This window comes from Vipera berus, assembly GCF_964194415.1.
Source record: "Vipera berus genome assembly, chromosome: 3".
In the NCBI taxonomy this organism is placed as follows: Eukaryota; Metazoa; Chordata; class Lepidosauria; order Squamata; family Viperidae; genus Vipera; species Vipera berus.
Genome location: NC_138204.1, coordinates 113,420,804 through 113,445,309, shown reverse-complemented (window position 1 = coordinate 113,445,309; position 24,506 = coordinate 113,420,804). Strand labels below are relative to the sequence as shown.

Below are 24,506 nucleotides of genomic sequence, written 5' to 3'. Positions count from 1 at the left end.
ACCTATGACACAGGTGCCAGAGGCGGCACTCAGAGCTCTCTCTGTGGGCACCTGTGCCATGCCCCAGAGGTGGCAACTCTCCCTCTTCAACCAGCCGCCTGCTAATTCGCTGAGGTCCCACGTGGCTGAATGCTTCCCGGCACGGCTGGTTTTCTTCCCCCCCCATCCCGTTCCTCATGGCCTCGCATGCTCTCCTTTTCCCAGGCACGACCCACTGCATCACCTCCTCAGCTGTTGGCCGACCATCCATCTCGGAGGTGGCTTCTTTGAACTGCTGGCGATGGGCTGCGGAGCCCCAGAGTGTGCCTGTCGAGGGGCCGGCAAGGTGTGGCTACTGACGGACACCGTTGACCCCCATGCGCTTGCTGGCCTCTGTGTGCGGAGGCCAATGGTGTCAGGCAGCAGCTGCCCCAGCCCTTGCCTTGCCCCATGGCAATGGCACCCCCACCCTGCCTCGCCTCACCCCACAGGATGAGTCTCCTGCCTACCATCCCACCTGCCAGAGACCTCCTGGAGGTCCCCCAACCCTGCCCACCCCCCACAGATGTCCCTCCCCACGAGCAACATTGAGGTGACCACACCCACCTTGGCCACACCCACCCAATCTTCCATGACCACCACAGCCACACCCACCCAGTGGGCCACGCCCACCTGGCACCCAGTGATAAATAAGTGGGTTTTGGGTTGCAGTTTGGGCACTCAGTCTCTAAAAGGTTCGCCACCACTGGCTTAGTCTTAGACCTTGCACAATAACATAAAAATGTCACAGTAATCCAATGGAAGCATATTATCCTGAGAAAAATTGTAAGAAAAGGATAAACTTACATCAAGCTACTTTTTTCTTTTTCACTATTTACAGAAGCAGTGTCTAGTTTCCTTGAGGCAAGTCAGGACATGAATTACTACAGTTATGCAGAATCCCAGACCTTGCTATAGAAATGAACCTTAATAATATAATCTCAAATTTATACCATCTCCTTCCTTCATTCCCATGTCCTCAAAATATTCTTTAGAACACTCACTGAACTGTTATTAAAGCTTCAATTATCTAATTCAGATCCACTCCAAGGTCATACATATCTGACATATTCTCTCATGTCTCCACTTTCACTTGCCATCCCACACAAAATACTGTGCTTAAACTCCCAGATGTAACTAGATTGATGAATAGGCATGAACAGCTACATGGCGAAGAAGGAGGGAAAGCCCAGTGGCAGAATACTTGATAGGTTATTTAGGTAACTTTGGATATATGTAGTGGAAATTGTGATCATATTGCAGATGAAATGTTAATATATCTATTTGTTTCAACATGTAGGGAAACAAAAGAATGTGGCCTCTTGTTCCAAAGAAAAGTTTAACAGAAACTGTATTATATGTTTACTTTAATATGAAAGTGAAACCTGGAAACCTTTCAGCCAAACCAATTTCTTGTGTAAAGACAATGTTAGTAGTCCAAATATAATAACATTAGCAATTATATTTAGAATCTGCTTATGTTTATCACCTGAATTTCAACAAAAATTATTAATGTTTACATTTGTGAATTAACTATTTCAATAAAATACCTGATGTGCTTAAAAGCTATGATCTCATAATATTCAGTATGGCCCCAACTTGCTGATTTTTTTGTATGTCCTTAAAGATTTATCTCTGTGCCAAGGCTTGGGACTCCGAGTGTGTGCAGACCCATTTTATGGTTTAGTTATTATGATGAGTGATTTATTCTTGGCTCCTACATATTTTTTTATATTATTAGTCACTTGGTGAAATAGGTGGCCAAATTAAATAAATATACAAATAAATGTTTCTTGGAAGAATCTTAGAATCTTATCAGAATGGCATATACATACCACCTTCCCTTAAGTTCTCGAGAAGATATAGATGCTGTGTTATGATATGTCCCCATGTATGAAGTTTCACGTGATTTCCAATGACAAACCCCTCTCCTTGCTAGGGAGTTTTTGTTTTTATACATGTATATCATGACTGTTTGCAGTTACGCTTGCCACCATGATGCCGCATGTAACAGACATATACCGTTAGATATTTCCTATGTGTATCAAAGCTTAATTATGAATTCAATTCATGGACCATTGCATTATATAAGGATCTGAACTGGAATGGTCCATGACTTCTGGTTTGCCACTGAAACAATCTTATTTGTTCTGTAGAGAATTTGAACTTCACAGAAAAAAGAACTGGCTATATGAATCAGAAGTGCACTATCAGTTTTAATATCATTGATATTCTTACCTAAGTCTTATAAAGCATAACTTTCACTATTATCTCATTGTCATAACTTGTGATAATTACAAACTGCACTGGAAAATACAGAACATTTTGAATCTATATTCATAAATCTATCAAAAACCATTATATTAAATAGTAAAGTTACACTGTATAATGAAAATCCCAAATAACACTTTGCTTACACAGATTAACTGAGCTGTCTGCCAAAGAAACAGACATTCTCAAATGCTTAGAACATAGGAATACCATGCAATCCATCCCTTAAGCCCAGAAATAAACAAATGAAAGAAAGAAGATTGGGACATACGGTGCTACTCACTGAATGGTCCAATTTGAATCTCTTTTCCTCAAATCTTTGCTTCTGTTTAAGGATGAGCTCATTCACTACAGGGGGAAAAAAGATCTAAGTAGTACATTTTAAAATGACAGAGAAAAGACAAACTGTCTTACAAATAAATGCATACTAAGAAGATCAAATGAGTAAACTTCAATACTGCACTTTTATTAATTCAGTAAGATCAAACACAGTAGAGCAACAAATATTATTACTCCCTTGCCAATCAGAATAAAAAGAATTCCAGTATTTTCCTGGAAAATGTATACTGTATATAGAGTATTTTTAATTTATACAGCAGTATTGATGAATACAGTCACTCATTAAATTTCAGCAAACCATATACACTACATCAAATTAAGATGCATCTTCATCATTCTGTAACTCAGACATGTCAAACACAAGGCCCGGGGGCCGGATCCGGCCCGCAACGTGGTTCCATGTGGCCTGCGAAGCCATCCTGGAAACAGTGAAGGAATGGCCCCCACTGTCTTGGCCCTGGCCCAGAGACCCTCCTTCTGCCAGAGACCCTCAGTTCTCTCCCACTCTTGCCCAGGCACCCTTGATGCGAACGATGTAGAGCTGGCCACGCCCACCCAGTAGGCCATACGCACTCTAGCCACGCCACCCAGTAGGCCACGCCCACCCTGGCCATACCCACCCGGCCCCCTGAGGGCAACTGCGATGCTGATGCGGCCCTCAATGAAATTGAGTTTGACACCCCTGCTGTAACTGGTTCATCAAATGTGACCATTAAATACATTCACATTTGTGGGCAGCCAGCCTCCTCTAACATATTAATAACCTAGACATCATAGTGGTAGCACATTAAATCAGAAATATTTGGTGAAAATAAAGCATGCCATTCTTACCACACCTTTGTGTTACTGTAACCATTCTACATGGATTTCACTGAAACACAATCTAAAGCTACCATTGGTAAAGAATTGTAGCAGCCATTATGCAAGTGTAACTCTTGTGCTTCATTCACTAAACTGGTGGTCAGTGACTGAGTGGCTTGATTCCAAGGAGCCATCTCCCCCCAGGCATAATCTGCTCAAATAGTATAATACAGACAGGGAGAGGATGCTTAGAATCTCATCCCTACAAATATTCAAAGGACAGGGGCCCTAAGGCAGCCCTCTTCCTTGATGGCCTCCACCATATTTGATACTCCTGTTATTAACCTTTCAAGAAAGCCACTGAAGCAATGTTCTTTTAATAGGTACTTGAAGGTTGTTTGATAATTTGGTAGCCATGTATATTATATAATTTGGATTTTGTTGAAGTTACTGTGATTTGATGCTTTTTGATGTTACTTTCTGCAAACAACCAGGAGTCATTTTTAGCTGGGTAATAGAAAATAAAAATAGCTAAATTAATTAATTTTTAATTAATTAATTAATTAATTAATTTTATGAAACTAAGCATTTGAAAATGAATCACATTTTCTTGAATATGTCCTAGTTCACATTACCTATAGTAAAATATACGCCATAGGTACAGAAAGTCCTTAAAATTGCTCTTCTATAACTTTAGCTAGATTGTCAAATGTACAAAACAGACTTATTCGCATGATATACAAACAAATTACATACTTGCACACTTTTTTCTACCCTCCATATTAGTTTCACGTATGTTTCTCTCCTATTCACACAAAACTAAAGGGAAGAATAAACTCTAATTCAGTTTTATTTTTCCTATTTCTAACTTATCAAATACATGAAACATAAATGTTTAAAAAAATTGTTGATCAGCAATCTGAGGGCTGATCACTAGGAAAAAGTCCAAGATCAGAAAAGACTATTATCAAAACACCATACAAATGCCACCATTTCCGAAAAAAAGAGCAGAAAAAAGATTATAAACCCATCTTGGCAGGAGAATTAAGACATAGGCACTATGACTTAAGAAGATTTTATTCCGAGTATACATTTAGCATAAGGCCTATTTTGATCTTCCCCTCCTCTATTCACATCTCAAAATCAAATATGGCTAAGCATTATTAAATTATTTGGTTACTAATCGTTTTCAATTTGTTGCTTTCCCAATCATGGTCCATCACAGATTCTCTCAACTTCATCACTTGGTTTGCAAAGCTAGACTGATTTTTATATCACTGAATACCTGAAAGATATTCAGATATTAGATGTCCAGGAATATAGTCTATGTTCTACAAAATTAACAGAAGCATGTGAAGCATAATAAAGAAATAAACACCCAGCAATAAAGGTTCAGCTAATGAGAAAGTTAACAAAATATGATTGAAGGCTATATCAGTGAACATTAAAACTTACCTAAAAAGTTGGGATATAGATGATCAATGTTATCCACAACATAATTACATTTGGGACATCTGTTGTTATCTTCCAGGCTTTGATGAATGCACTTGTAACTGTTCAAGAAAAATAACAGAACAGTGAGAAATACTGCACAAATTTATTAAGATGTGTTTCTGAATATGATACATCACATTGTTAGTTGAGGAATTGGAGCTATGGTACCAGGTGGTTGGGTACTAAAGACAGATCAAATAAATGAAGCATCTTCAAGTTCTGGGCAATTATTTTTATAACTAATATTACCTTGTTGCCAACAGCAACAATATATTGGATATAAATAGGCAGTTTTAAAATATTATTGCCTACAACAGATTTATCATCTTCAAAGACATTTCATAACATACAAAAGTGCAGAAAGAATTGTATGCATCCAGACTTTTGATGAGACCAGGGCCTTTTTTGTCATAGAACGCTCAGAACGGAGTTCCGGCACCTTTTTTGTATGGAACCTTGTAGGGTAGGCAAGGTGGGTTGTATGACACATGTGAGTTCCGGCACCTTTTTCTTTTACAAAAAAAGCACTGGATGAGACACATCACTTAAAAAAAAATCACCTTTTAAGAGTTAGAATATTAAAAACCATTGACGGCTTTGAAGAATTCAGAGTCACTTACAAGAATCTGATGCATGTGTCCTGCCTTGCTTTATCCACCAAATTGTTTTGATATGTTTTAATAGTTATTTATTTGTTTAAAGCTATGTCAGTGCTACCATTGAGATAGAAAATATTTTTAAGTTATCCCAGGATATCTCCAATGAAGATAGTGGGTTTGAAATGTCCATTTAACAAATTAATTTTAGTTCATACTTTTTCATTTTATAAATAAATCTCTCTTGCTAAACAGTTTTATCAAGCAACCTTACCAGAAACTGTGTCCACATTTTGTCATGTAAGCTTCTTCAATCATATCAAAGCAGATGGGGCTTGAAAAGGAAAGAAAAGCATATAAATACTGATGAAGGTTTATAAACAAACATCCTTTCTTTTAATGGAAGAGGCAGAGAGAAGGGAATGAACCCAATAGTTGATTAAACATTTGTTACACACCACCAGCATTGAGAAGCCTCTATGAATCTCTTAACAGAAAGCCCAGAGACCAAAAGCTAGTCATTTATATGACTTAAAATCTAAAGAAAAATCTAGAAAAATATGCTGACACTTAAAAGATATGATACAGAAGACATTTAAATACACATCCAAGTAACAAATTATTTCTTCATGTATGTACCTGGAAAAAGTGATTGATAGAAGTTATCTCAGGTACCACACTTTTAATTTAAATAGGAACCCGAGTCCTTGCTGCGACTGCACCCCCAGCCTCACCCCACGACCACCCCGCAGCCCTGCTCTCCCCCCACCCCCCACCCCCAAGAAAACAACGGGAGTAGCAGCACCTTCCCCACCCGTCCCGCGCCACTCACCATACGAAATCGTTGCTTTTGTCCTCGTAGGAATTCAGAAGGCCGTTGCAAAGCGGAGTCAGTAGCGGCCTCTTCCTGGCGCCACTGCCGCTGCTGGCTGTGCTACTGCCGCTCCCGACTCGGGTCCCCGCCAGGCGAGAAAGGCCCCCGCCGCAGGAGGAGGAGGATCCAGACACAGCGGCCGCCACCAACACGGGTCGCGAAGGCACCGCTGATGTGCCCGTCGCCATCGCCATCGCGGTGCCCAAGCAGGCCGAGGTGGTGACCGAGGAGGTCGAGGAGGAGCCCGGAGGGGCCGCAGCACCCGGCCCGGCCGGAGGGTGCTGCGGCGATGGCCTGCTTCCGGACATTGCCGAGGCCTGCCTGGGCCAGCTACGGCGGCGAAAACGAGCCTTTCCTCCTCGCGAATCAACGCATCGCTTCCCCACCACCGCCACACACGCAAACACGCAAACACACACACACACAATCACACAGACCAACTGCGGGCAGAGAGGAACAATAAGGCTTCTACAGAGAAAATAAAAACTCTCACCGTCGTCCCGCCTCAGGAAGCCAGTACGCCGAATCTGATTGGTTCCCAGACTCCCGCTGGCTGTCCTCCTCCCTATCCGAAAGCAAAAGGGGCGGGGAAATACCTCCCGCTTGTCGAAATTTACCAAGACGCATCCTGCACTTCGGAGGCGGGACTAACAACGACGCATGCGCCGCTGAAGAACCTCCTTGCTCCCTCTATGGCAGGGGTAGGCAACCTTGGCTCTTTTATGGACTTCAACTCCCAGAATTCCTGAGTCCGTGAGTCATAACCGATTGTGGGGTTCGCCTTCCTTACCGACAACGTCGTGCGAGGAAGCGATTGAACTGTTGTCGGCAAACTCCTCAATTTCCAAAAACCTAGTCCTACGTAGGTTCAGTTTGCGCGGCTGCAGCCTTCAGACACCTAAAATTTCCGATTATGACTTGGGTTTGGCCTTCGTTCTGTGGTCCCGCTCAACTATTGCCTTCATTAGATGGAGAAGGACATCAATTTCTGGGGGAAGGGGTGGTGGTTGTTGTTTTCATAAAATGCCTTTGGGGGCTACTAAACAAGTTGGCACTTTTTCCCTTTGGAGATCAGTTAGTTTTCTGCATATTTATTGGCAAACCACCTGTTTTAACAAAACTCAATTATTATCAAATTGGCCAGGTTTTACAGTTGTAGTGTGCAATAGCCATTGACATTGCATTGTCTGCTGATTATGTCTGTCTTTTCTTGCAACAGCTGAAACCTTTGGTTTTAGCGTAACTGAGATGGAATACCAGGATATAGCCCAAATCTGCAAAGATAAGGTCAGGAAAGATAAGGCTAAGAACGAACCCAAACTTGCAACAAAAGTCAAAGATAATTTTTAAAAAAGTTATTTCAACATATAAATAACAAGAAAATAGTCAAGGAAACAGTCCACTAAAGAGAAAAGATGGCAAGAAAGTTAATATGCAGTAGAGAGAAGGCAGAGCTGCTTAACTCATTCTTTGCATCAGTCTTCACGCAAAAAGAAACTATATGTAAAGTCCTGCCTCAACCAAGAAAGCAGAACTCTTGAAGCAGGCAGTTTCAAAAGGACCTTTCATTGAGAGATAGTGATAGCAAGAGAGCAAAGCAAGATCTAAAGTTTTCCTGCACAAATTGCTACATTAAAACTTTTCACAAAACCCCACCCCATAGCCCAACTGTCCAGTTTGTGTTTGGCCAATCCACAGTGCAAAGTTGTTATGGGAACTGGAGCTGATAAGGGACGGTTACCAGGCGCTTCACCAGATCTCACAATTGACTGGAGATAAGACAGATGGCCCCTGGGACATTCCATTCTCCTTCTCACACCAAAGTTGAAGAAGAACAATACAGAGGAAGTATAGCCCGAAGCCCCCTCCCAGTGGCTACAAACTTCCTCCCTCCCACCATAATTACAGAGCCCCAAAAAAGAAAGATTGAAGGAGTTTCTGACACTATAGTCCAACCTACCGAAAACTAACCATAAAAGACAGACTAGGAAAAAAATTAAGCAAGAAAATGGTTAGAGAATACCTATCTCATCTTGACAAATATAAATCACTGGGACCTGATGGTTTACATCCCAGAGTTCTTAAGGAGCTGGCAGATGTTATTGCAGATGCAATATGTGATATCTTTCAAAAATCCTAGTTGGAAACTGATCAAAGAGAGAAGCAACCTGGAACTAAGAAGAAATTTCCTAACAGTGAGAACAATTAACAAGTGGAACAGCTTGCCTCCAGTAGTTGTGGGTACTTCATCAGTGAAGTTTTTTAAGAAGAGACTGGACAGTTACTTGTCTGAAATTGTATAGGGTCTCTTGCTTGAGCAGGGGGTTGAAGACCTTCAAGGTCCCTTCCAACTCTTCTGGTAGATTGATAGTACTGTCTTCCTCAACTGGGACTGAGTCATCTTTGCTTTCAGAGTCATCAGCTTCTTACAGCCGGATATGTTTGGAATAATTCAGAGGCTATGAGCATCCATAGTGAAGGTGTATTTTTTTACCCCTTCTATGAAAAGCTATGTATATGTGACTCTAAACTCAAAATAAAATCTGCAGGCCCTACTGGTGGAGGATAAGAGATGGACAAACTTTTCAGAAGGAAGGGTTCTCACAGTGTCAAAACTTGTTCCGTCTGTCACATTCCTGAGAAGAACAGCCTTGTGGTCCAAAGATTAGGGGGTTGTGATATTGAAACAGCAACTGTTCGTCCACAACATGGGTATCAAACTTGATCATATCATGTGTTGTATACTGACTTTTTTTTTGCATTTGCGGAGCCGGGTCAGTGTGGCCTGTGTGGGACACATCTGTTCTGTACCAGCCTGCTACCGGCCCTGCAGAAAAGACAGGGACAACCCCTTTTACAAGAGGCTGGAACTAAGCCTGCCAAATTTATTAACATAAAAACATAAACAGAGCAAAGAGAGCAAACACGAACCATGAAACAGGAGCTATTCAAACGGTTGCCTTCAGCAAACCAGCCCTCCCACACATTCCCCTTTTAAACAGTTCAGGGCGTGGCTTCTCTCTGCCTTCTTCCAAGGTGCCCCATTGCCTTCCTCTGTTTACTTCTGATTGACTGCCTCCTGCGTCAGGCGTCCTTGAACAGGGCCAGCTGTGGGTCATCTTCATCCACGCTGTCAGGCTCACACAGCTGGGTCTGCATCGTGACCAGATGGGAGGGGCCTGGCTGAGGGCTCTGTGGAGCCTCAATATTATTCTCAGCAAGCTCTTCAACACCCCCCTCCTCCTCCTCTGAATCGTCCGACCCAACTGCCGAACCCACAGGCTGACCCTGAATCACAACAACATCCAACCCACAGTCTGCCAGTTTGATACCCCTGCTCCACAACAATATTCACACTGTTGAGGTATTTTAATTGAAAGATCCAGTGATTGGCAGTTGATAGCCAATTGTGTTCAGCTTGATTTCAGCTGCTCAAATGTATCATGTCTATCCACTAGTGTTCTTAGTAAAAGGAGATTTCCATGGCAGATGACATTGTTACTTTCTATTACCATTCTCTGGATTATGATTTAGTGCACCATCTTTTTTTAAGTTATGACTCCTCAGCTTTCTTAGTCTCAAAAATAAAGCACCCTCAAGTTTCTCTCGCACCACTCTTGAAATTGCTTTTCCTTTTCTCTTTTTCCTTTTTTTTTGGGGGGGGGATCTTTTTTGTTGTTTTAGTTCATTTAGTTCATTTCCCAGAAACTTCCTTAGTCTCTGCTTCCTGGCTGTTGTTCTCTTACTATTAAAACTTTTTATTCCTAATATTTCTGTCATTATGCCATGTCCTATACTCTGAAACAATAGAGAATAGGTCTTGATTTTTTTAGCTATTTGAAAAGTGTTAATTGTGTCTCCATCATTTTTTAAAATCTCAATTATATTCAACTCTTTAAATTCTAAGAATTTAGAACCATCGTTTGGAAACAGTGCTGATGTAGGCTAAAATTACATTTTGTCTTATTTGGTAGCACATCATCTGCACAGTCCTTCCCAACAGCCTTGTGGCGGGGAATCTCCCTGAAAGATCTAACTCAGGTCACACCACAGGCAAGGAAAGGCTGTCTGAATTCAGTGAGGTCCCAGGAGTTCCCAACTACCTTCAGACTATGGCCCATAACTGTTGGGCATGGAAGTCTGAGCACTTTCCTAATAAGGCATCCCTTCCCTTCCACATAGGCCTTGTTATGCTAGCAATGCTGCAGTCAATCAATCAATTAATCAGAATAGACCTTGAAGGGATATTGGAGGTCTTCTAGTCCAACCTCCTGCTCAGACAGAAGACCATATACCATTTCAGACAAGTGATGAGCAGTCTTTTCTTTAAAACCTCCAAAAACTTCTGACAGCAAGTTGTTCCACTGGTTAATTGTCCTGGCTCTTAAGAAGTTTCTCCTGAATTCCAGGTTTTACTATATTGTAAAATAAAGTGATGTATAGTGTTGTGACAATTGTACCACTACCTACAGAAATTGAGGCATTTTTAAACTGCCTGTACTGCTTGTAAGCATGTTCATGAGACATTGTTTAATCTCATTGTAGTCCTTACTGCATTGGCAAGCCGTTTAGCCATTGTTTAATCTTATTGTAGTCCCTACTACAATGGCACGTCTGTAAAGGTCGATTAATGTCATTCTAGCCACCTTGAATTTATAGCATTATTATTTATTATTTTTTTGTTATTTTATTATGGTTGTTGGGAGTGACTCTTATGAGTCTTGACTGCTGTTAAGCTTATTAAGGGGTATTATAGTCTGATCCTAGGAGGAAGGGGTGTTATGTATTGGGCTGGGGGGATTACACCACATGCGTTGCTGGAGAGCTAACGGCTCTCCAGCAACCCAGGCAGGCTGTCTCCGGTCCTGCAGTTGGTCAGCCCCAGGCAGCAAACATGGGTTCAAACCTATTGGCTGCCACCTTAGGGCTAGGCTATATGTTGTGGCTGGGTGCAGCCCAAGCTCAAGTACAGTTCCAGCAAGAATAAAAGAATGAGTTTCTCTGTACTCAGCCTTGTGTCTTCATTCCTGTTCTTTGCCTTGTGATTCTCGTGTCTTTCTATTATATTTCTCTGTGTTGTTCTCCTAACTCTCTTTCTTCTAATTCATCTTCATTGCCTAGGGTGCTGCTAGAAAAACTCTTCTGCTTTGTCAATCGTATCTAGCCTGTATCTTTTTCTTGCCAGGTCACCAGAATCGCTTCTGGCATCAGCCACCTAAAATTGATGTTCTGTTTTATTAATTTCGATGTGATATGTTGGTAGGGCCTTCTCAGGCCTCTTACCCTTCTGGGAACTTGTTTGAGAACAGTTAGTTGTTTGCCTCCCATGGCATCACCTCTTCTATGGATCTTTGCCCTGCTGGGCTTAATTCCACCGATGAGGCTTGGATTATCTGCCTTCTTCCAGTCCCAACTGTTGTTAGATTTGGGATGCTTGTCATCTTTCGAAATGACGTCAACCAACCCTCCCACTTATGCACAATCTTTGTCTTTCCCTCCACCACACCTGGAGAATTTATTATTCTTCCAACGTTATAGTCACTAGTGCCTTATATCTTAAGAATGATATATTTTCTAATTTTATGGGAATAGTTTGAAATACAAAGAGTATTTTTGGTAAGATGTTCATTTTAATTGTAGCTATTCTTCCCAGCATTGAAAGTTGAAGATTTTTCCAATTTTCTAAGTCTAGTTTTATTTGTTTTAGTAACTTTACATAGTTATCCTCTTTTATTGTTGGACATCTTGCTATTAAATAAATTCCCAAATACTTAACTTTTTTAACTATTTGAAGGTTTGTTTTTTTTTCAAGTTGCATTTTCTGTTTTTCTTTTAAGTTCTTTATCAAAACTTTGGTTTTTTCTCTATTTATTAGCAAACCTGCATTTGTATTCATTTACAAATAGAATATGTTGTTAAAATGTATTGGTGTTGAAATAATTAGTGCACACATATACCTAAAACCAGTTTATTACATTTGGCAATTGTACTAAAAAAATTGTCAACCAATATAATTCATTTAATTTGAAATCAAGTAAAAATTGATTTAAATTATTTTATTAAAACAATGGTAATTCTTTTATAAGAAGTTGGCTCAAACAAAATGAAATTTAATGACATTGTGCATTGTGCATGTTTCCTCAAAAAAATCTTAATTAGGGTTTTCTGACAAAAATTATATTTTCTACATAATCTGGAAAGATATATATTTGATAGAAGATGAATAGTGAAAAAAATAGGTTTCTCAGATGAAAAGCCAGCAGTGTTAAGTTACTGTTAACCCCAAATTATACACTCACACATACTTACACACACAGACACACACACAGACACACACACACACACACACACACACATACAAACACAGGACAGTTATACAAAGAAAATATAGCTAAATGTTACTGATTATTGCTGTTTTTAAAAATATGGGAAGTGGGTCAGAGAAGTTTAGTTAAAAAAATAGTGGACATGGTATATTATGTGTAACTATTTTACACCACACTGAAGAAGCTTCTTGAATGAGAAGCAAAATGTTTTCAAGGAAAAAAATTTATTTTTATTTATTTATTTATTTTAATTCCATTTATATCCCGCCCTTCTCCGAAGACTCAGGGCGGCTTACAAGCTTAGCAGTAGCCTTCATTCTATGTATATGCCTGCTTATTAGGACTCCCCCCCCAAGCGGCATTATTACAAAGTCAGCTTATTGCCCCCAACAATCTGGGTCCTCATTTTACCTACCTCGGAAGGATGGAAGGCTGAGTCAACCTTGAGCCTGGTGGGATGCGAACCTGCAATAATTGCAGGCAGCTGGTGTTACTTAAGGAGGCATTAGCCCACTGCTCCACCAAGGCTCTGACAAAAGTGATGATTTGGCAAAGGAAAAAAGCTAGAATAAGACTCAAGAAGAATGGAGTTTAGACCATCTTATTGAAATCTGAAACAGAATGTACTTAAATAGATAAGATGTGTATGTTGAACACAATCTTTTTTAAACTTGGTTTTTTAACTTTTGTATTTTTGGTTTTTAATTACCCTGTAAACCCCCCTGAGTCCTCCGGGAAAGGGCGGTATATAAATGTAACAAAATAAATAAATAAATTGTGAATGCTTTCTATTGCATTCCTTAAATACCATATTTATTCTATCTTATCCGAAGAGACCTTGAGTATTTTTATGGTTATCAATGTAACAGGAAGATAAGGAAGAATGCTTTGGAAGCATAAGAACATAATTGCATTTCTAAATGTTCTACGGTAAATAATAATAATAATAATAATAATAATAATAATAATAATAATAATAATAATAATAATAATAATAATAATAATAATAATAATAATAATATAAAGTTGGAAGGGACCTTGGAGGTCATCTAGTCCAACCCCCTGGTCAGGCAGGAAACCCTATACCATTTCAGGCAAATGGCTGTCCAGTCTCTTCTTAAAAACCTCCAGTGTTGGAGCATTCACCACCTCTAGAGGCAGGTTGTTCCACTGGTTAATTGTTCTAACTGTCAGGAAGTTTCTCCTTAGTTCTAGGTTGCTTCTCTCCTTGACTAGTTTCCATCCGTTGCTTCTTGTCCTGCTTTCAGGTGCTTTGGAGAATAGTTTGACTCCCTCTTCTTTGTGGTAGCCCCTGAGATGCAAAGGAATAGTGCATTGCAGAGGAATCTGATTTGTGATGTGTGCCATGTGTTCAAGTAATGTAGCTTGAAAAATAATGGCAGTTGCATATATACATATGGTATGGTGATTTCTTCAGTCAACAAATTATGAAGCCCACCACACCTCATAGAACTACAATATGCCACTGAGGTGCTCATCTGGATATTATATAGTATGAATAATATTTACCTTAGAACATTAGCATACTTGAACAAAACAACTGGAGTCATTTGAGATTTTATAGGCTCTTCAACTCAAGCTATCAGACTTCACAGCAGGACATGACTCAATTAATTTAGAATCCTTTTTGCACACAAAAATAAAATTATATATGTTTTGTTCTGATAGACGAGGACTCAGAGTGGTTTTTGCAATGAACGAGTTTATTGAATACACAATTGTCAACTGTCAACTGTCAAGTGTTGCAACCTTTTATAGTGGAACTGTTTGAACTGTAACCAATCTGAGGCGTTATTCTCCCGCTTCTTGCTATTTGCAGCCAATGATTGCACCTGAATCTCCCGCTCAAACCTAGCTACGGTGCAGTCTGCAAATTCCCTTGTTTGCAACTATTTACATACACAACACCCCTTACCCCCCAGTTGTTGTTATTTATGAACAAAATCCTTCAAGTATTTAGGTGGCCTATGGATTCTAGAAGGGTATCTATTGCCCTGGCTGCTAGGGACACCCTTACCAGATTGTCTGCTTGGCTGATTGTCTCCGTTGGACCTGTGCTCTTGGTTAACTGGCTCTGATGCTACCCTATTGCTGTTTTGTGGATTTGTTTGTGTTTGAAGATCATCTGTTCCTGGCCTACTCCGCAGGGGTATTTCCCAATCATACTGACTAGATTGCTGTTGATGGTTACCAGGGACTGAGTTGTTATGCAATTCTGCAACCCCACTATCTGGCAGGTTGTTATCGCTGAACCCGGATGTACTGTTCCCCACAAATATGCCTAGATCCCCTTCTTCTGGTGCGCACCCACTATTTCTCTTCCTCAACTGGTCTATGTGTCTCTTGCTGATCCTATTCCCTTCCCCCTCAATAGTATATGACAGGGGACCTAAAATTTCAGTAACCACCCCTGGAATCCATTTGTCCCCTGGTGCATAGTTTCTAGCCCAGATTAAATCCCCCACTTTAAATGTTCTATTAGGAATGTCCAGTTCAGCACTTGGTGGAAGTTTGTCAGGGTGTAATCTGTCCAATTTGGTGGTTAGTCTTCTTCCCCACCTCATTTCAGCTGGACTTTTGCCCGTGGCAGTACATGGGGTCGTGTGTTGGGTCAGCAAGAATTCGGCCAGTCTTTGATGCCAGTCACCTCGGATGATCCTTTTTAAAGCGTCTTTCGTGGTCCTCACATTACGTTCAGCCAAGCCGTTGGTGGATGGGTGGAAGGGTGCTGATGTCTTGTGCTTAATCGAGTTGGCCTTGAGGAAATCCTGGAATTCAACAGAGGTGAATTGTGGCCCGTTATCTGACACGATTACGTCTGGTAACCCGTGAGTGGCAAAGAGGCCCCTTAATACCTGTATTGTTCTACCAGAAGTCGTAGAACTGACTGGTACTACCTCTAGCCATCTAGAGAAGCTGTCAACAACCACCAGAAATGTTAACCCCTGGAACGGTCCAGCGAAATCAATATGAATCCTGGACCAAGGATTTCTAGCTAACTCCCATTTATGCGTACGAATGTGTTGTTGTTCTGGCCTAGAGCGTTGGCACAGATGGCAATTGGCAACGCATTCCTCAATGTTGTTGTCCAGACCTGGCCACCACAAGTGGCTCCTAGCCAACGCCTTCATGCGTACTATTCCTGGGTGACCTTCATGTAATTCTAATAGAATGGCTGGCCTGTGGATTTCAGGAATAACCACACGGTTTCCCCACAGTAAACATCCCAAATGAACTGACAGTTCATCTTTTCTTCTGAAATATGGAATGTACTTGGCATCCGGATTTGCATTTGGCCACCCACTTAGAACCCAGGCCATTATTCTCTTTAAAGTTGGGTCAGTGTTTGTTGCCACAGCTATATCTTTAGCTGTTAAAGGCCAGTCAGGGATGTCCTGTAGGGACATTATTTGTCCCACAGGGGCAGGGTCATCCTCAGTGATGTTCAAGGGCAGCCTGCTCAGGGCGTCAGCATGTCCCATGTCCTTGCCCGGTCTGTATTGGAGAGAAAATGAATATGCTGAGAGGAAAATGGACCACCTCAGCATTCGGGGTGACATGATTTGGGGAGTCTGTTTATCCGTGGTAAACAGTCCCAACAGGGGTTTGTGGTCAGTCAGTATGGTAAAGTTCCTACCGTAAAGGTAGTCATGGAACTTCTTTACTCCTGCCACAATTGCCAATGCTTCCCTGTCAATCTGCGCATAATTCCTCTCGGCTTTGGTTAGTGTCCGGGAGTAATATGCGATTGGTCTTTGTATCCCTTGGTTGTCTAAATGGCTGATCACAGCCCCCACACCATAAGGTGAAGCATCACATGCTAGGTAAATAGGTTTATTTTCTATAAAGTGGGTTACAGTTGATTGGCTGGAAAGAATGTCTTTTAACGTTTGAAAACTAACTCTATGTTTATTCTGCCACTGCCAAGGAGCCTTCTTATCTAAGAGTCTGTGGAGGGGTTCTGCAATGGCAGCCTTGTGAGGTACAAACGTATGGTAAAAATTTACCAAGCCAAGGAAGGCTTGTAGTTCAGCCTTGTTCCTTGGCTCAGGAGCCCATTTAATTGCCTTAATTTTGTCAGGGGTAGGATGGATTCCATTCTTGTCTATCCTGAATCCCAAAAAATCAGTGGACTTAACCCCAATGGAACATTTTTCCTTTTTTAATTTCAATCCAGCCCTCCTAAATCTGCCCAGTACCTGTTCCAGCCGCTCTACTAACATTTCCTCATCTTTTCCAGCTATCAGGACATCATCAAAGTAAGGGCATACACCAGGTATGCCCTTTAAGGTCCTCTCCATCACTTCTTGGAAGATGCCTGGAGCAGCTGCAATACCAAATTGCAGTCTGTGGACCCGGAACGCCCCCTTGTGGGTAACAATCGTCTGTGCTTCTGCAGCCTCTTCAGAAACAGTCAATTGTAAGTACGCATGCGCCAAGTCTAACTTGGCAAACATGGCGCCGTCCTGGATCGTCGCGAGGACCTGCTTCACCGTCGGGACCGGGTAAGCATGCTTTTTCATTCCAATGTTCAGGGTGGCCTTGTAGTCAGCGCAGATTCTCACATCCCCATTGGGTTTGAGGGGTGTGACAATCGGCGTTTCCCACAGACCACCCTCAACAGGTTCTAATACTCCTTGGCCTACTAGCCTGTCGAGCTCGGCCTCGATTTTTTCCTTCAGGGCGAAAGGCACCCTTCGGGCCTTAAGCCTGATAGGTTTCACTGAGGGGTCTAGGTTAAATTTAATCGGGGGCCCTTTGTATTTACCGAGAGACCCATCGAATACGTCTGCAAATTCATTGCAGACTGATTCGAGGGTCTTATTTTTAATTACTGAATTTATTCCCCCGACCCAAATGCCCAGGGCCGGGAACCAGTTAAGGCCAATTAGACTAGTCCTATGCCCTTCAGTAACTATTAAATCTAAGACCCCCTTAAATCCCTTAAATTTTACTCTAAGGCTAACCTTCCCTTTTATTTTTATTGGGCTTTTTTGAAAGTCTGTTAATTGAATTTTTGTTGAACTAAGTGGAATTTTCCTTCCACTTAATTGTTCAATCCTCTCAAGGGTTTCACTGGAGATTATTGACACTGAAGCCCCTGAATCTATTTCCATTCTGCAAGGAACCCCTTGCAGATGGACTATGATTTTTAATTTTCCTTCTGGAAAATTGCTGTTTTTCCCTTTCCTCCTGCGATTGACGCGCGCCACCTCCCCTAGATTTGGAATTTTAACCCGGGGTCTAGGGGTCTCTTTGCCACTAAAGTAAGGGGTTACCTTACCTTCGGGCCACACATCGACTTCGTGAAGGCGGTTGTCACGAGCGCGGCTCCTACAGATGGCCTGGATGTGGCCAGTCTTCCCGCACGCCCTGCACTTTGCATTTCGGAATCGGCAAGATGCACGGGGATGGTTGCCTCCGCAGCTGCCGCACCGGTTTTGGCTGTCGTTGTCTCTCGGTCTGGTTGCGGTGTCCCTCCATGGTCGTTGTGCCCCGGTCGCTTGTCTTTGCGGAGTTGCGGGTTGTTGTCGGCGGTTAGGATCAGGCCCCTCACTTCTGGGCGGTCTTGGCGCCAATTTCCCGAATCGCCTTGAGACTTCGGCAATGTCGTCTTCCCACTGCTGGTCCACCTCCCCGCAGTCCACATAGCCCTCTTGGTTGATCTCGGACGCCGCTGCCATGCTACTGCGGGGGGGGTCGCGATACCCGGTAGACTCGTACGTTAAGAGTTCGTCTATCACCTCCTGCAGATCGCCGGTGTGTTTGGCGATTATTCTGTTTTGTAGCTGCTCATCACGCAAGCCCAGTACGACTCGGTCCCGAATTCTTATTTCTAAGTTATCGTATTTACATCGTACTGCGGCTTCCCTGACGGCAGCGACAAATTTTTGAATGGATTCACCCGGTCTCTGGTTCCTTTTCTCAAAGATGCGGCGCCAAAATAGCTCAGATCTCCTAGGTGTAAAGTGGACCTTTAGTTTGGCTAAAAGGTCGGCATAAGGCACGCTAGAGACTGGTTGCGGTTGACACAGTCCGACAGCGATTCTGTAGACCGGTGTGCCACAAATCGTCAATAATGCTGCCGCCTTTTTCCGGTCATCTGTGATTCCGTTCACTAGCAGGAACCCTTCCACTTGACCGATGTATTCTTCCCAATCCTCGGGGAAGTTTGGGTCGAATTCCTTCAAGGACCCTATTTGCGCCATTTGGAGAATTTTCTATTTCACCGCGGCCGCCGGTTGACTGTGACTCGTTTTCGAATTTGCCGCCTTTGCGCAACAATTCGCCGATTCTCTGGTCTTCTGTCTATCCCACCTTCGTCGCCAATTGTTTTGTTCTGATAGACGAGGACTCAGAGTGGTTTTTGCAATGAACGAGTTTATTGAATACACAATTGTCAACTGTCAACTGTCAAGTGTTGCAACCTTTTATAGTGGAACTGTTTGAACTGTAACCAATCTGAGGCGTTATTCTCCCGCTTCTTGCTATTTGCAGCCAATGATTGCACCTGAATCTCCCGCTCAAACCTAGCTACGGTGCAGTCTGCAAATTCCCTTGTTTGCAACTATTTACATACACAACAATATATACAACAGATGAAAGGCCCTTTGCAATGTAAAAAATTGTTGATGACAAGTGTTCATTGGTTATGAAGCTCATGTTGTAATGCCATAGTCCATTAGGAAAACAGTATGTCACTCGGTCCAAAAAAGCCCAAGTGGTTCTGGAAAACCAAAATTGTAAAGACTTGGTGACATATTTCCAGTTTGTTCATTTGGTCATTTTGATGTTAGTAACATGAGGAGCAGCAGAAATGAGAGAAAGGTGTACACCAAGATGGGATGGGATGGGATGTTTCAGGCCCTTCTTTAAGGCTATCTCAAGCTATTCATTCACATATTGCTGGGATTCTTCTATGGATTCCTAGAGCCATTCCTCCAGGGATTCTCATCTGAGGTTTTTTTCAGAAATGTTTGTAGCCATGCTTGCATATCTTCTGGGTGCAATAAAACTATGCTTTCTCAAACTTGCTAAAGATATTTGAAGCCATCCATCCATCCTTTCTTTCAGAGGAAGCAGATCCTATCCAAATCACTCTCCTTCCTCTTTTCCTCTACTTTTCTTCTTTCTTAGTTTTCCTCGAGACTCGAACTTTTGTAGATGTTGAATGGCTGTAATAGATGCTTCAATCCATTCTTTCACATCTAAATCACATGTTTCTGGTCCTTCCTCTTGAAGGTGATTTATGGATACTTCCAACCAGCCATTCACATCCTCCGCGGATGACTCAGCACATCCCTCTTGAAGGTTGATCAGAGATGCTTTTAGCCATTCTGCCAAGGTCTCTCCTGACAGTTTAGCATAATCTTCTTTCAGCTTTTCCAGAGTTTGCTGAAGCCATGTCAGTACATTTTGCCTGGCTTCTTTGGATTTTTTGATTTTGAGGCTGTCTACTGAAGCTTTAAGCCATTGCTCCTATAGTTGATATCCCACCATTTGAGGCTTCATTTTTTGAAGAGCTTCTGAGTCGTCTTCCCTAATGACTGCACTTGTTTGGCAGGCACTCACAGAGCCACTTTTGTATTCGCTGCTATTAGGTGATACCATCTGGGAGTTGTCCATCGATGACATGCAGCAGCCCTTCCTCAGTTGCTTCTCTCTAGAAAAATCAGAAGGTTAAATGTGAATGTGCACCACCAACAAAGCATTCTTAGTTAAAAATAATTGGAACTGATTTATAACTGATGATTTCCTGATTTATCAGGAAACTCACTGTAGTATATAAATATTGTTGGGCAGCGGGGGGTTGGGGGTTGAAAGATCTCTCCTATAGATACCTTCCCGACTAACTCTTAGATTTGTATATGTAAAAGTGTAATGAATCCTAATTCGTTTTTTCCCCCCCTAAGTTAAGGGGAATTTAAGGTCTTTCCAAGATTTCTAAGTTAAGGAGAAATTATTATGAAATTCTGGAACAGGAATTCATGGTGGCTATCTAACAAATTCCTCACCTGCACAGTTTTTCCTCATACGCTCTGCAGAGCATCTCTTTCTCATCAATTAATTCAATATTTTTGAACACGAACATCTCAGTCTTCATTCGGAGCTCTTCATTTTCTGATAACATTTTCGAAATCAATGTTATCTTTCTGTAAGTTACAAGGACCAGAGAAATTAGCCCACGTGATTTTTTCCTTGAATTATTAAGCGTAACTACATTCTTAATTATTTTTACATTCCATTATATCTGTTGCTCTTCTCTTATTCACTAATACATAGATATAAAAGAATGGAATATTTCTTTTATCCATTATATCTGGGCTCAGGGCTCCAACAAATAAATCTGAATTTGAAAGAAAACGTCAGGATTGCTATGTAAATACGTATTTCTTACCTATAAAGTTCATCGTTAAGGTCATTAATTTCTCTTAGGAGATCTTTTCTTTCTTCACTGTATTTCAGACACTTGCGGTTGACACTCTGATACTCTTGTCGGAGGTTCTCTAGTTGTACAGACTCATCTGAACTACTTTTTCTGTAAAATATCAAGAGCAGAGGGAAATTAGCCCACTTAGGGTTTTTTATTTGAGTCATAAAACTTGTTTAAAATTAAAACTAATTGAAATAACTGATATTTTGTTTACAATACAATTTTTATAATTTTAATTAATGTAGTTTTTGCTATTTGTATTAAAACAGCTACCAAGCTCTTCTTACAGGAACAAATGCTGCAATTATTTACTGGGTACTTTGGAAACGCTCAGTAAAAGTGATGAAGCAGTAAATCTACCTCCGTTATATTCTAAAGGGGTTTGATTAGCTCCTTCAGCATTAAAGTTAAGATTGCTATATTTAGGAGTTTGATTAGTACAAGTTAATGGTTGTCCTTTCAGTATCTAGCATTTGACAATCCATTATTATCACCAAGGAATCTTCAGATCTTAAAGACATTTTTTTTCTTTTTTCTCTTACCTACTAGAACAGGCACAAGCCAATTCAAAACAATTTCCAGAAGAGGACTTCCGGTGGCTCCACGGCGACGGAGGCAGCCTTCCCGGGCTGCCCGCGGCTCAGCTGAGTGATTTTCGCCCGAAACAGCGCCGATCAGCTGTTCGGGCGAATTTGAAGCCCCCTCCTCGGGAGAAGAGGAGGGGGTGAGGCCCCAGGTAGTGGTTGAGTTCTCCGGGGCCGCCTGAGCTTGCAGCTTGGGCGGCCGAAGGATTGAACTCCCCCGTAGCCTGGGTCTCTCCCAGCCGGCCAGCGCCTCTGCTCCTGACTTTATGGAGCAGAGCCAGGCGTCTGCGACCACCCCTGCCTGAAGGAAGGACTATGGAATAAAAAGAGCAGGCAGAGCGGTACAAGAGGAAAAGGTGAAGAGGATTATTTTATTCTACTCTCGAGCTTGATGGACTTTTTAAACTCTAAGTGAAAGTGCGTCACAATTGAAAGTAAAAGATGGCGGCTAAACCTCCCCCTAAAACTCTTCGGAGTGCTGGAACTTCCCCGGTGCAACAATCATCATTGCAGGCATTGCATCCTCCTGATGTAGTGACATCGAAGGACTTACAAGTTGCTCTTGAAAAACATACCCAGGTAATCTTGGAATCAATTTTGGAATCAATGGGTGATAAATTTGCACAGATGGAGGAGAAATTGAAGAAGTTGGAGGAGAGAATGGAGGAGAGGATGGAACAGAAGTACAGGGTGATGAAGGTAGACATTTTGTCTTCAGTGTATAAAGTGGCTGAATGTGTGGAAGATTTGGATGAAAAAGTTAAAGATTCGACTCAAAAGAATGCCATATTAGAAGCAAAAGTATTGGAGAATGAAGATTTAAGACACAAAATGGATAAAGAATTGAGTCTTGCTCAATATTTCCAGATGCAGTTTGCCATTAGAATCAGAGGTTTAAAGGAGAATATTAAGGAAGATCTAAAGCAGCTGGTTTCTGAGGCTCTCGAAGTGGTATTGAATCAGCCAGCATCTGAAATAAAAGGAGGCATGGATAAAGTGTATCGTGTGAACTCATGGATTGCTAGACAGAGAAAGTTGCCTAGAGATGTGGTGGTTTATTTTACAAAAAGGGAAATTAGAGATGAAGTTATACAAGCTGCCTATGATACTAAGGTCGTGATTGCTGATCAAGAAGTTCTGGTTCTAAAAGAAATTCCTCCAAAGATTTTAAGGAGAAGGAAGGATTTTACATTTCTTGTGCAAGAGCTCAAGCAACGAGATATAAGGTTCAGATGGGAGATTCCAGCGGGGTTGATGGTGATGCATGAAGGTAAAAGGTACCGTCTGGTCACTGTGATGCAAGCGTGTGATTTTTACAATAATGTTTTAAAAGCAACCCCATTAACACTTCTGGAAGCTGAGAAGGGATCTGGAGAAGGAGAATATCAAGAGGTTGAAGATGGACAGACAGAGGAGAATGGTGCTGGAGGAGATCAAGTTATAACACTTTTGGATGATCCCAGAGAACAGAGGGTGACGCGTGCTGCTTTAAAACGATCAAAAAAGATAAAAGAACAAGATCAGCAGAAGTCTATGGAATTTTCACAACGTACTTACAGTCAAGTAGTGGGAGGTGGGAAAAGATTTGGGTGAGGAATGTAAAATTTATACAAGTTTGAAATCTAAGAGAGAATTTTTATAAAATGTTTTATAGATGGTATTTAGATTTTAAAAAGCTAAGCATGTATCTGAATTATTAGCCTAAATGTTGGAGGTGTGGTGATAAAGATGTAATATATTTTCATATTTTCATATATGGTAGATTTGTAAAAAGGTCAAGGCTTTTTGGATAAAAGCCTGATGGAATATACTAAGTTGATGTTGAATTTAATTACGGGGATAGTACTGGAAAGAGGAACTGCCGACTATAGAGGAGTGGATTTTAAAGGTTTCTGACCTGGTCGAAATGGTGAAGATTTCGGCCTATTTGAAAGATTACTCGCAGGAACGTTATATTATGGAAGGGAGAAAATGGCTTGGGTTTATTCAGAACAAGTATAGGGTTAAGAAGTTTTATATTTGAATAAGTCTTCTTTCTTTGTTTTTTTTTCCTATATTAGTTTTTTTATATATATTTATATATATTTAATATTACTAAGGTTTGTTTTATCCTATATAAGCTAGAGAGTGATAGATTTTAGAGTTTATGGTTGTTAGTATATGGTTGTTTATGATTGTTTTTTTTTATATATATACCTTGTATTTAGCTCTGGGAAGTCGGGGGGCGAGGGGGGAGAGGAAGGGGGGGAGGGAGAAGGGGGGGAGGGGGGATTTTTTAAGGGAAAAATTGTATGTAAAACTTTTCAATAAAAAAAAAACAATTTCCAGAAGAGTGGGCCCAGAATTTTCAAGAAGTTTTCACAATGGACACTTGGGAAAAGATCTGGGTTAGAAATATAAAATTTACACAGGCCCAAAATTTAAGAGAGAATTTTTATAAAATGTTTTATAGGTGGCACTTAGACCCTAAAAAATTAGCAAGTATGTATCCCAACTGCCAGCCCAAATGTTGGAGGTGTGGCTGTGAGGATGCAACGTATTTTCATATATGGTGTACTTGTAAAATGGTTAAAGCTTTTTGGATTAAAATTTGGTGGAATATGCAAAAGATATTTAAGAAAAGGATAAAGTTTTCTATCTTATTCTATCTTATCCGAAGAGACCTTGAGTATTTTTATGGTTATCAATGTAACAGGAAGATAAGGAAGAACGCTTTGGAAGCATAAGAACGTAATTGCATTTCTAAAT

The 24,506-nt window shown here is 41.2% G+C and overlaps 1 protein-coding gene across 5 annotated transcripts in view; it reads right to left on the bottom strand.

Annotated features, from left to right (window-relative positions):
- COP1 (COP1 E3 ubiquitin ligase) overlaps window positions 1-24,506 on the bottom strand; it is a 191,482-nt gene that overhangs the window by 103,718 nt on the left and 63,258 nt on the right. For 3 of the 5 annotated variants that reach the window (XM_081325241.1, XM_081325240.1, XM_081325239.1), the window contains 3 exons: window positions 5,794-5,853; window positions 4,885-4,982; window positions 2,561-2,637 (listed from right to left, as the gene is read on the bottom strand). In XM_081325241.1, the coding sequence (XP_081181367.1) occupies window positions 2,561-2,637; window positions 4,885-4,982; window positions 5,794-5,853 (235 nt within the window). Of the gene's footprint in view, window positions 1-2,560; window positions 2,638-4,884; window positions 4,983-5,793; window positions 5,854-6,351; window positions 6,904-24,506 lie in introns of those variants that run through there. The other 2 variants (XM_081325237.1, XM_081325238.1) reach the window with 2 other exon arrangements.